Here is a 12,759-nt window from a genome sequence, read left to right as displayed (position 1 = left end):
CCAGTCCCTTGCTTTTGCTTTTAATTTTGTTTTCCACCTCTTACCCCACACACATTTTCCTTGCTTTTGTTTTTGCAAATAAAACTCCTTTCTTTAATCCACTGGTATCCTCATCATCATTGTTGTCTGTGTGTAGGAAGCCTATCTACTATCTGCAAGGAGTATAAAGCATAGGTGACTGGGATTAGAGACTCATAGAAACAAGCAGACCTGTATGAAAAAAAATAGACCTCTGACAAACAGGGAACTCAAATCTGTCCTCTCTTATGCTGGAACTGAGAACTGAGAACTCATCAGATACAGATAGTGTATAGCTAAACTAAACACAGTATATGAACACTAACCATGATAAAATTTCCATTTTGACACACAGACATGCATATGAACTTAAAGATTTGAGAGAAAATTGTTGCACAGAAGGCCACAGAAAGGATATTGACATAAATGTTCAGTGGCTATTTCTGTGAGCTAATGTAAAGAAAAGCTGAGTTCAGGAAAATATGATTGTCTTTAAGGTGTTGAATGATGTTTGGTGTGGTGTGGTGTGGTGTGCTTAAAGACAAAGGATCAGTTGCCAAGAGTGAGTTCCTTTGATGAGGCTGATCAAGATTTCGACCTCTACTTCCTTCAGGTTCAAAAGCTGGTCATGGTGGTTCTGGTAACCATTTGGTCCTTTATTTTCCTGATGGTGATGTGAGCCAGTTACTTGGTCAAAGTGTGACTCAATACACATTTTTGTGTCCTCATCTGAAAAATTTGGGGAATCCTCTGGAGGTCCACCTTCTCATGGTCTCTTGAGAACACAAACTTTACACCCATCCTGACAGATCTGGAAAGTTTCATTCTTGAGTCTCACATCTGGTGCACTGCTAATTTTTGTCTTTCCTCCTTTGATCACAGTGGACCTCATCTCCAATGTGAGGATTGTCTTTAATTGCAAAATTACATAAGTGGAGTGAAAATCTGCTCCAGTCAATTATGTCCTGTACACTTCTTATGAACAATTTAAAATAAATACTCTGGAAAGACTGTGTCAGATGTAAAAGGAGCAAGAAATGTGATTTCCAGTAGACCTAATTGTGTCAACTGCAAGATGAAACTTTGCTAAAGAATATAAGAAGTCCGGTACTATTGTTATCACATTGTTTGGTCATAGAAGATCAACAGATGGGGTACAGTAAAGAAATACAAACAAGCAAATTTGCTGTGAACCTGACACAGCATCAGACATTTTTTCCTTGCAGTGTGCGCTGGGCCAGTAAGGGCAACTGACAATAACAGCACTGTGAACCGCTAATGGGAAAATTTTTAAGAGTGAAGTGATAGATTTCATTTTCTGTTGTCAGTGTTGAGTGTTTATTGAGACAGCTGTTGTAGCAGCCATCTTGAGTTGTCACAGCCAGTCGAGGCTGATAATTCTGCCATTGGTATAGAAATTTGAATGTGTTTTTTGTTGTTATTGTTTTGTTTCTGTTTTTGTTGGTGGTGGTTTTCAGTATCCACATTTAAGGCATGCATAACACTGGGCAAGATCGCAATGAGGCAATTAGGGTGGTGCTCTTCACAAATGCATGTGTTTTCTCCAAGATGAGTTCCTCCTAGGTATGGTATTGTTATGATTTTAACGGTGCTGCTATTTTTTTAACGATACTGCCAGTACTTTAATAGTTTTCTTATCAGTACATTTAGATTTTTTTTGCTTGTTTAAAAAAAACCAAAAACAAATTAAGACCAGAATAAAAATTGTTTCATTTTCTCATATGTACTGTATTTAAAATAAAATTCATATAGACAATGATGTTGTGTTGATGGCAGTCATCAGAATACTATGGACAGTGTCACAAGTTTTACTCACAAAACAAAAAATTGTGTAGTGTGTCTTATTTTATGTCCAGCATTATACAGGGTGTCTCTGAAGTCTGGACACAGGAAGTCTCATTAACTATAATTTCTTTGCCGCCGCAGATTTAATATGAGTTGTCAAAAGAAGAAGGAGTTGAACTGGTACTTCTCAGTGGATGTAAAGGATGGACATATCGAAAGATAGAAGATGAATTTAATCTTTCCACAAAGCCATATTTAATATGTGGAGGCAAAAAAAAAATCTATATTTAATGAGATTTCCTATGTGTCCAGACTTTAGGGACACCCTGCACAAGAATTTAAATTTACACCTCGAACAGATTTTAAGTAAATATCACTACATTGTATTGATAAAACCTGTTTGACTCTTCATTTTTGATCATAAAATTAATATAAGACTTTGATAGTATTTTTACTATCAGATTTTTAATAGTGAAGACAATTAAGAAAACAGTTGAAATATTTGTTCTACCACTGATACACACGTGGACAAAATTGTTGGTACCCCTCAGTTAAAGAAGGAAAAACCCACAATTCTCACTGAAATCACTTGAAACTCACAAAAGTAACAATAAATAAAAATTTATTGAAAATTAAATAATCAAAATCAGCCATCACTTTTGAATTGTTGATCAACATAATTATTTAAAAAAACAAACTAATGAAATAGGGCTGGACAAAAATGATGGTACCCATAACTTAATATTTTGTTGCACAACCTTTTGAGGCAATCACTGCAATTAAACGATTTCTGTATTTGTCAATGAGCGTTCTGCAGCTGTCAACAGGTATTTTGGCCCACTCCTCATGAGCAAACAGCTCCAGTTGTCTCAGGTTTGATGGGTGTCTTCTCCAAATGGCATGTTTCAGCTCCTTCCACATATGTTCAATGGGATTCAGATCTGGGCTCATAGAAGGCCACTTTAGAATAGTCCAACGCTTTTCTCTCAGCCATTCTTGGGTGTTTTTGGCTGTGTGTTTTGGATGGTTGTCCTGTTGGAAGACCCATGACCTGCGACTGAGACCAAGCTTTCTGACACGAGGCAGCACATTTCTCTCCAGAATGCCTTGATAGTCTTCAGATTTCATCGTACCTTGCACACTTTCAAGACACCCTGTGCCAGATGCAGCAAAGCAGCCCCAAAACATTACTGAGCCTCCTCCATGTTTCACCGTAGGGACAGTGTTCTTTTCTTCGTATGCTTGGTTTTTGAGTCTATGAACATAGAGTTGATGTGCCTTACCAAAAAGCTCCAGTTTGGTCTCATCTGTCCAAAGGACATTCTCCCAGAAGCTTTGTGGCTTGTCAACATGCATTTTTGCAAATTCCAATCTGGCTTTTTTATGAGTTTTTTTCAGCAGTGGTGTCCTCCTTGGTCGTCTCCCATGAAGTCCACTTTGGCTCAAACAACGACGAATGGTGCGATCTGACACTGATGTACCTTGGCCTTGGAGTTCACCTTTAATTTCTTTGGAGGTTGCTCTGGGCTCTTTGGATACAATTCGAACCATCCGTCTCTTCAATTTGTCATCAATTTTCCTCTTGCGGCCACGTCCAGGGAGGTTGGCTACTGTCCCGTGGGTCTTGAACTTCTGAATAATATGAGCCACTGTTGTCACAGGAACTTCAAGCTGTTTAGAGATGGTCTTATAGCCTTTACCTTTAAGATGTTTGTCTATCATTTTTTTTCGGATGTCCTGGGACAATTCTCTCCTTCGCTTTCTGTTGTCCATGTTCAGTGTGGTACACACCTTTTCACCAAACAGCAGGGTGACTACTTGTCTCCCTTTAAATAGGCAGACTGACTGATTATGAGTTTGGAAACACCTGTGATGTCAATTAAATGACACACCTGAGTTAATCATGTCACTCTGGTCAAATAGTTTTCAATCTTTTATAGAGGTACCATCATTTTTGTCCAGGCCTGTTTCATTAGTTTGTTTTTTTAACTAATTATGTTAATCAACAATTCAAAACTAATGGCTGTTTTTGATTATTTAATTTTCAATAAATTTTTATTTATTGTTACTTTTGTGAGTTTCAAGTGATTTCAGTGAGAATTGTGGGTTTTTCCTTCTTTAACTGAGGGGTACCAACAATTTTGTCCACGTGTGTATTAAGCAGTCTTAAAGGTATGTCACAAAATATGAGGACAAGACTAACTCAGTTTAAAATTATTAATAGAGTATACTGGACACCATCTAAAATGTATCATTTAAAACTTAAAGATGACCCTTCATGCTGGAAATGCACAGAGAATGGTACACTAATTCATATGTTATGGTATTGTTCCAAAGTGCAAGATTTTTGGAATACTGTACATGAATCCATGAACTCCATTATTAAGTTTAACATTCCTTTCTCTGCTCATTTGTTCATTCTGGGAGACCTGTCAATGCTAAAGGGACTCATTTCTAAAAACAGCCTTGAATTTGTTCAGACTGCATTAATGGTTGGAAGAAAGTTGCTAGTACAACAGTGAAAATCTAAATTTACACCATCAATTTCAGACTGGTACAGCTCATTATCCATGGTTGCTGCCTATGAGCATATTTCTCCCCTCTACAGTGGAGGAAAACATAAATTGAAATGGGATGCCTTCCTACAGCATATATATGGAAACTAAATATGTAACCTTATATGATTTTTTTCCTTTCTTGTCTTGTCCCTTGTTTTTATGTTTTGTCATTTAATGTTGTAATGTATTGTTGTATTGTTTGTTGTTTCTGTTGTATTTATTTATTGTTGATTTAGGTTTTTTTTGAGCATGTATAAAACAAAAATAAAAAATTACAAGTAAAAAAAGATGTGTTCTTTAGTTTCTAATAAATTCTGTTTTTTTTTCTAAATAATATAGGACCACAATGAAAAACGAGGAAAATCCAACCTTTAATTCAAGTGCATTTATTCAGTGGGGAAAAAAAAATCACACATTAAGAAATAATTCTTTTACATCAAATCATGTGCCCCACAATTATTAGCACCCCTGATGTTAATAATTTGTACAATTCCCTTTTGCCAACAAAACAGCACCTTATATTCTCCTATAATACATTTTTCTACAATTTTCATTGTGAGAGTATGCTTCTGCAATAAAAATTGAATTTATAGCTGACCTACACCTTTCATGACAATACTGAAGGATTTATTAAGATATGGCGACCCATTTTGGACTATCTGGCTAATATGGACACATCTCAGCCCGGACCCTGTTTTACTAAGTCAACAGTATTCCCGTCAATTTTAGAATAATTGACACTTTGGTGGTGCAGAGGGGTGAACTTTTAGTGTGCTTGTTTGTGCTTTTATTTATATTATCATTGTTTTGTATTCATTTAATTACTTATTTATTTTCTGTCTGATACCTGCTGTATGTTCAGTTGTTCAGTAGTTTAAAAAAATGTGAGAATAATAATGAATGGAAAAATTTTGTGTTAAAAACTTTCTCACCATAAAAATAAAATTAAAAAAGGTGAAATATTTCTACTAAATTAATAGAGAAAATAAAATTTTATATTTTCCTTTTTTATTTTAATAAAATAGAAGAAATCTAGAAGTAAGGTACAAATACATCCAAACTAGAGTGACTGATTCAGTACTAGAGTGAATGTGTTCCACCACTATGGAGTCACTATCGTTTATTATTAATTATACTTTCATCTACATCAGAACAACTTCAAATTAAATTCATCTTTGTCACTTTACAAGTTCCTGTTGACACACATAAACATGAAGTGAATCTACTGTTTGCACACAAATACAAACAGTAATAAAACATATAACAGTCAAAAAAAACTGAATTTATTTTAAGGCTTTCAACACATCTTAACCAGGGGTGCCAATAATTATGGAGGCCGCTGTATGTGTATACAGGATGGATGAACTGAAATTATTTGAATTGAACTGAATTAAATTGCTGACAAGTACGTTGTTCAGCATACTTTGACACAGTTTATGCATTTTAATGTCACATGATTGTCCATTTTTATTGCGCTTCCTGCTGATATCACTCTATTTAGCTGTAGCATCGTTTGTATTCATGCTGGGTGTAATTGAAACTGAGTACTGTGCCTCCTGTCTGCATTTAATAACTGATGATGTTTGCTGGTAGTCTTGCTGATTAGTTGTGTAATTCACTTTGTGTTGTATTTTGTTTAGGAGATTTGCTGTAGACATTCATGCTCCCCAGAAAATTAATCTTAATAAATTTGTCAACGTACTTAAGATTTCCACTAGTTCCGCTTCAATACAGTAAATAATACTGGACTGACTGTGGTCAGATGTAATTCATTCATGCTTTGCAAGTGGATGACTTTTTTCATTTTGAACACTTCAAAAGCTTTACACAGCCATCTGGACACAATGCCAATTTTGGAATTTGTGGGATGATTTGCACACACAGTTTGAAATTTAATTTGCTAATCACACTGATTAACCTAGATAAATGAAGAATTTTAATGAGATTTTCCTAATTTCTAGGCAGTCCCCATCTCTCTCTATCAAAACATAAAACTCAACAGAAACTGTCACGATCAGACCTAGTCTTTGGAGTTGGCGATGTCATTATGCAAACTACAATCACTGGTTTGTGTACACTCCGCAAACCTCTCAGGTTGAACTTTAAAGCCTGGTTGAACCAGACTCATATAATACAGCGTACACTATATACTGACAACTGTAGGTATGTAGGTAAGCATTTAGGATCAGTGAAAAAGCACAGTCAAGTTCTTCTGTTTGAGTTCACATGCATGGTCAATAACGCTGATTGTGGTATACCACAATGTTGGAGCAATGAAAAATATGTATGTTACTGAAAAGAAGCTACATATTTTAAAACATGGATGATCAGACACAACTTCAACCCTGGAATCAACACAATTTAAAGGTGGATACCTAAGATTCATGTTACCAATTCAGTATCTAACCTAATGAAAATATAGTCACAATCTCCATTTCTATTCCCGAGTAACAGTAAATAAAGGCCAGAAAAGTGTTTTCGCAGAACATTATGGTGTCACAGTACAGTTGACCTTGGAGACATAATATTATCACTCTGTCAGTAATCCTGTTAGACATTTGTGTTAAATTTTGTAATAAATAGCCTATGCATTTTTTCAGTTATGGCCAAAATTGTGTTTTATAAGGTCACAGTGACCTTGACCTTTGGGTTTCAATAACCAAACTATAGTTAGTTCATCCATGAGTTGAGGTGGATGCCTATGCCAACTTAAATGAAATTTCCACCAGGTGTTTGAGATATTGCATTTACAACAATGGGCTGAACATGTGGTCATGATGACTTTGACCTTTGGCCTCTGACCACTGTCTATTCAGTTCCTCCTTGAGTCTCATTGCACATTTGTGCCAAATTTGAAGAAATTCCCAGGCATTTGCTGAAAAATAGGTAAATGAGGCAGAAAGTTAGGATATTATTTCACTTACAAAGTAAATGAGAATCAGAGCATTTTCTATTTGGTTAGGCTAGGCTCCAGTCATCCTGAACCATCTATTAGTTAAGTTGCTATCGGCCAAGACTTTTAGGCTTGTATTACTTTTACATGTGAGACATAGTCTTATATGTTTGTACCTGAGGGCAGCTGCTATTATTCCTGTTAGCTATTGAGCGCTAATAAAGTCACAGCAGCTTGCTATTATTTTTGAACTACTAATGATTACTTAAAATAATCTGCTGATTAGTTTCTCAATGAAATTACTAATGATCACTTCGTCTCTTATAAATGACAGAAGCAATTATCTGACGAATCAAGTAAGTAATTTTTAATCAGCATGCCACGTCTATTAGAGTGTTCCCTACATAAAGTTGTAAAATAATAAAATGGAAAATTTCTTTTTACATTGGAATTGGGCCACAGTCCATTATTTGATTAAAAGTGACTTGCTTAAATTTGACTTTTTTTGACAAATGAAATTACTCTGGAGGTTGCAGTTTGTGATGATGGACATGTAATTAATCTTCTGATGGAGTGACTGGAGCTGAATTGGGCTAACTGATTTCCTTGTATATAACAAAGATTTTACAGTAACTATGGGCAAGGTGTTCACCTACCAGTTGGCGCTACTTGAGGTTCACATGGAGGAGATTGAACTCCCAACCTTACAATTAATGAACAACCCAGACTGCTATCTTAACTATTGCTGCCCAGTATGAGCACCATAAATCACAGTGAATCCAATCATTTCAGTTCTGGTTTGGGTTCCTTCTCATATGTGGTACTAATCCATGCTGAATTCTTAAATCTTCATGTTTACTTATATATGTGTGTATGATGCATGTGTTGTTGTTATTCTAATGCGCATGCATGTCAATTGAGGACTAACAACCTCACACTAGAATCTGATATTGGCCGCATCTAAAAATAAATGTGAATAGACAAACAAAACATTTATTCCGAGCACTAAATCCAAAATAAAGGGAACCTCTGCAGACAGACGCTCTTAGTTAATTGAGTTATACCTGTGAAACATAGCTGGCTTTTAATAATGATGGCTTTTTAAAATTGTATTATTTTCCAGTGAGGTTCCATTTACTGATGAGGACCTACCAAATTTAACATTGGTATCACCCACACACTATAGCTCCTCCTTTGTGGCTACAGACTGCTTCTCTTCTTCCTGTTGTTTTCGTCTGTTGAAGAAGCCAACCTGACAAAAAAGCAGGCACAAATTTGAGGGTGAAAAAAAAGTTGATTGGGAAGTAGTAGGGATGACAGAAAAATCTATCTTCTGACTGAACAGCTTGTATTTATACCTTCCAAAGAGCCAGGACCAATAAGGCCAATAGTAGCAGGCCTCCCAGTGAGCTTCCCAGTATAATCCAGATGGGGATGGACTGATCCTCCTCCTTTCTCAGATCCAGGATTATCTGCAGATACAGCACAATAAACATCACATCATCTATGAACTAAAAACTATTTATTCTACTCTGATATTTTCACAATACAAAACTTTCGATGTGCAGGAATCAATTAATAGAGAAGGAGTAAATAAGTAATTTCATACAGTTCTGAACTAAAGTTTACATACACTCGTAAAGACCATGCATTATGCCAGTGTAAGCCCAAATTGTAGCCTGATTTAATCATTTCTTTAAGCCTTTTTATGTGTGTTTGTGCTCATTGTCTTGCTGGAAAGTCCAGTTGCATCCAAGATCCAATCTTCCGAGTGACGCTTTTAGGTATTTCTGAAGAAAGCATAGGTAATCCATATTTCTCATTATTCTATTACATTTTGCACAACTGTGTAGGATCCACCAGCCATTATCAGCAGTAGGGTCTTACTGGTCTTACCAATAGTGAGTTAACCATAGTTTGGGTTTTGTTTTTGTTGTTAGTCCTCCTTACCTCTGGAGGCGCTTAGGTTCTGTTTTCCTTCGTAACTTCTGGTTTGGATCGGCGGTTCCGGTTTTGGTATATGTGTTATCTTTAAGTTTGTAAATAAAGCATTCTGAAAGCTTTTCCTTCTGCTCTCTCATTTCCTGCTATTGAGCCTCCGGCACCCGCCGTAACAGTACAGTCCGGCCATTATGAGCTCAGCGGAAGATGAAATAGGGGTGGATGGTGCTGTGGGTATTACTATCAGTTCGGCTATTGCTAACCAGAATGCTGCCTTAGGACATCACGAGGAGCTGTTATGTAGCCTTATGATCAGTAATAGCGCTTTGTATAATCACTTGTCCACCTTAACTTAGTTACTCAATTGGCCCCTGGCTCTGGTAGTGGTGCCTGCTCCTGTTGTTAATCCGGTTTTACCAGCTAAAGAGCCTCACGTGCCTACTCCTGAGTTGTACTGCAGAGATTTTGGGTCTAGTTAGGCATTCTTGACCCAGGTATCCTTGGTTTTTGATTTACAGTCTCGATCCTATGTCTCTGATAAAGCCAAAATTGCATTCTTAATTAGCTTACTATCTGTCTGGTGCCGCTAGGGACTCGGAAATGGGGTTGTGGGAGCAGCAGAGACCTGTATGCACTTCTTATGTGTTACGATCCCACTCCAGCTCCTGCCCTTCTCTCTCCTTTTTCCACCATCACTCCCCATTTTCACCTCCCTATTTGTCTTATTCCTCTGGCTCCCTCTGTCTGATGTCTTCCCCTCCTGTCTCTCTCTCCCGGTCGCCCGCCCCCTGTCTGCTGCACACTGTTGACTAATTGCTGTCAGCTGCTGTAATCAGTTCAACTTCATTCACCTGGTACCCTCCTCTGCTACTTAAGCTCTGCCCTGTCCCTCAGTCTTTGCTGGTTCATTGTTGGATATTCATGTCGGCTCGGTTTCCGCTCCCCTACTTTCCTTACCCCACTGGACTGCATCAGTTTTAGACTTCTCAGTGTTTTCCCCCCTATAGATTTACCTTTTGGACTTTGTTATTTGGATGGACCTCAGTTTGCTTTCACCTACTGTTATTAGTTCCCCACGTGTGAGTACCTTCCCTCAGTTCAGTAGTTTTTTCAATTGTTTGGTTTTTGGCTTGCCCACCACAGTCCAGGTTTCAGTTTTGTTGTAGTTTGATCCTTATTTAATAAAACCCCTTTTCTTTAACTCCTGTTGCCTGCCTGTCATGTCTGTGCTTGGGTTCTAACCCCCCCCCCCCCCCCATTTCCTAACATTATGTGGCATTCACTACTGAAATGAAGAAGATTTTTGACCATCCCGTGCATGGCAGAGATGCATTGGATCGGCTGCTGTCCATTTCCCAGGGATCTCAAAGCGTGGCTGAGTATGTGGTGGATTTCCGCACCTTGGCTTCAGAGATTAACTGGAATGATGAAGCCCTGCAAAGAGTGTTTTACAAGGGGCTTCAGGAAACCCTGACAATATAAGTGACTCTACTGCGGCACTAAAGCAGCTTTACGGGGCTATACACAAAATTCAGCTTATTTCGACTTTAAGACAAAAAATAGCAAAAGGTTTAAAATGTAAACTTCATGTCAGATGTTTCTGCTGTTTTGTCCACTTTTTTGCACATGGTTAGTGAATGGTTAAAAGAAGCTTTGTTGCTTGAATAGCAATTTTGAAGCGCAACTAATTGTGATTATAGGTTCTGACAGCAGATGGCAGGACAGTTCTATATCAAGTACAGTTTATGTACATGACTCTACTGTGTCTTTTGGGAGGACAGGTAGTACATACTTGGTAAATAAAGTAAGTTTATAAAAAAATGATTAAGAAAGAAACCCTCTTAATATCCAAATCATTTAGTCAAATTCAATTTAAATAATCTGGATAGTTTGTTTTTTGGAGAATCAATATTAGCACTGACTGCAAATTTGAGATATTAACATATCTACTCAGTTAACAGATGATTCACATTTCACAAAAGATGTCAAGTTGTTATCAATTGTTTGGTTACAGCAGGTTGTATTTAGGTCTTGTGGTGTAGTTATGGGGCAACCCTAACCAATAGGTTTATTGGCTAAAACTAATTCAGTTTAATGCAGTCTTGTCATCATAGAATAGATTAAAAAAATAGATAACTTTATTGCCTGTTCCAAGTAAAAGCAGAAATTGTTCTTTTGTCACGGCTGTAAAATAAAAAAGCACATTCAAACATTTAAAACACCTTCACACATTAAAAACACAGTACAATAAATAAAAACAACATAAAGAGAAAAGGAAATTTGTAAAGAGAAAGGGAAACTGTTTGCAAGAGATGTTGATTATATAAATATGTAAAGGATAAATATGTAGGATTTTTGGAGGCTGCAGTTCGTGGTGTTGTTAATTTGTGTCTCTGTGTCAACAGATATTATCCAGCAATGAGATACACAGCAAGACATTCACTTACCTCATTCAGTAATCTATTAATTTACTGGTCAGTTAGTTAGTTATAGTTGAAAACAGAGTTTCACCTGTCTCACAGGTCTTTCTTCTTTGAGAAATATGGGACTGGACACTTCCAAATAGATAGAGGCAGCAGTCAGCAACTCGATAGACCTAAAGTTTACCTGAAAGTCATGTGGTTGTCAGTTAATTTCCAAGACATGGTGTCTTATTTCTCTGACATTTTTCTTAATTTTTGATCATTTAAAAACATAATCATAAAAACAAATATTGGAGTAACTCACAGCAAGCAGGGCAGGAAGCTGAAGTCTTCCTTTGAGTGTCACCTTTACTTCTCTGGAGGTCAACAGGCTTAGTCTGCACTGGATTGCCATGCTGACACTATTACTGTGGTTCTGTACACACGCACGCATGCACACACGCACACACGCACACACACGCACAAGGATGAAAAGAGAGCAAGAGAAAAGGACACTTTTCTTTAACAAAGGCTGATTCCTATGGTCTCCTCAGAAAAACTCCAGCCCTACCAGCTGTGACAGGTGAGACAGGTCCTCAGATGTAACAAGATTGGCTGTGGTATGAGGCAGCATGCAGAAGGACCCAGGTACCTCCTGAAAAGAAGAGGACAGTAATGTTTAGCTGTAATATATTGTTTCTGTATCAAGATTGTGTGTAATATCTAATATTGGAATTTCTTTGCATTTAAATAATTGCTACTTAAACAAATTATCCTGTCTCTCTTGCATCATCATCCTTGCACTTCCTAATTGCTAAAACTACCAGCAGGCATAAAACTATAAATCCAAAGGATTAGTTATCTTTTGTTTTTGAGGAGACTCTTGACGTTATTATTTTTATTTTTTATCATTTCTATTTTTCTTCCAATTTCCAGTTTTGGAAAGGAAGGAACAACTATTGTTATCACAGAAATGGGAAATTCTGTAACCGCTGCTACTCTTGGAATATGTTCTCATCCATCCTTAGGATATGGCACAAAAACTTAAATTCCAGGTTCTGAAGTGGGTGGTTAAGAATAAATACATCTCTGATGAATAAGGGCTAAAACATGAAATACAGAAAATGCACACTTTGCGTCC

General features: G+C 37.0%; 1 protein-coding gene across 1 annotated transcript in view; it reads right to left on the bottom strand.

Moving 5' to 3' along the window:
- Positions 1-4,752: 4,752 nt before the first annotated feature.
- itga11b (integrin, alpha 11b) overlaps positions 4,753-12,759 on the bottom strand; it is an 87,990-nt gene continuing 79,983 nt past the window's right edge. Inside the window, exons 26-31 of the mRNA XM_051952154.1 lie at positions 12,190-12,273; positions 11,944-12,054; positions 11,728-11,823; positions 8,634-8,747; positions 8,428-8,527; positions 4,753-7,257 (exon numbers count right to left, since the gene is read on the bottom strand). Coding sequence (XP_051808114.1) covers positions 8,456-8,527; positions 8,634-8,747; positions 11,728-11,823; positions 11,944-12,054; positions 12,190-12,273 — 477 coding nt within the window. The 3' untranslated portion in view covers positions 4,753-7,257; positions 8,428-8,455. The remainder of the gene's footprint in view (positions 7,258-8,427; positions 8,528-8,633; positions 8,748-11,727; positions 11,824-11,943; positions 12,055-12,189; positions 12,274-12,759) is intronic.

The sequence above is a fragment of the Acanthochromis polyacanthus genome, chromosome 8 (genome assembly GCF_021347895.1).
Source record: "Acanthochromis polyacanthus isolate Apoly-LR-REF ecotype Palm Island chromosome 8, KAUST_Apoly_ChrSc, whole genome shotgun sequence".
NCBI lineage: Eukaryota > Metazoa > Chordata > Actinopteri > Pomacentridae > Acanthochromis > Acanthochromis polyacanthus.
The sequence above is the reverse complement of the archived record's forward strand: the minus strand, read 5'-3'. Positions and strand labels throughout refer to the sequence as shown.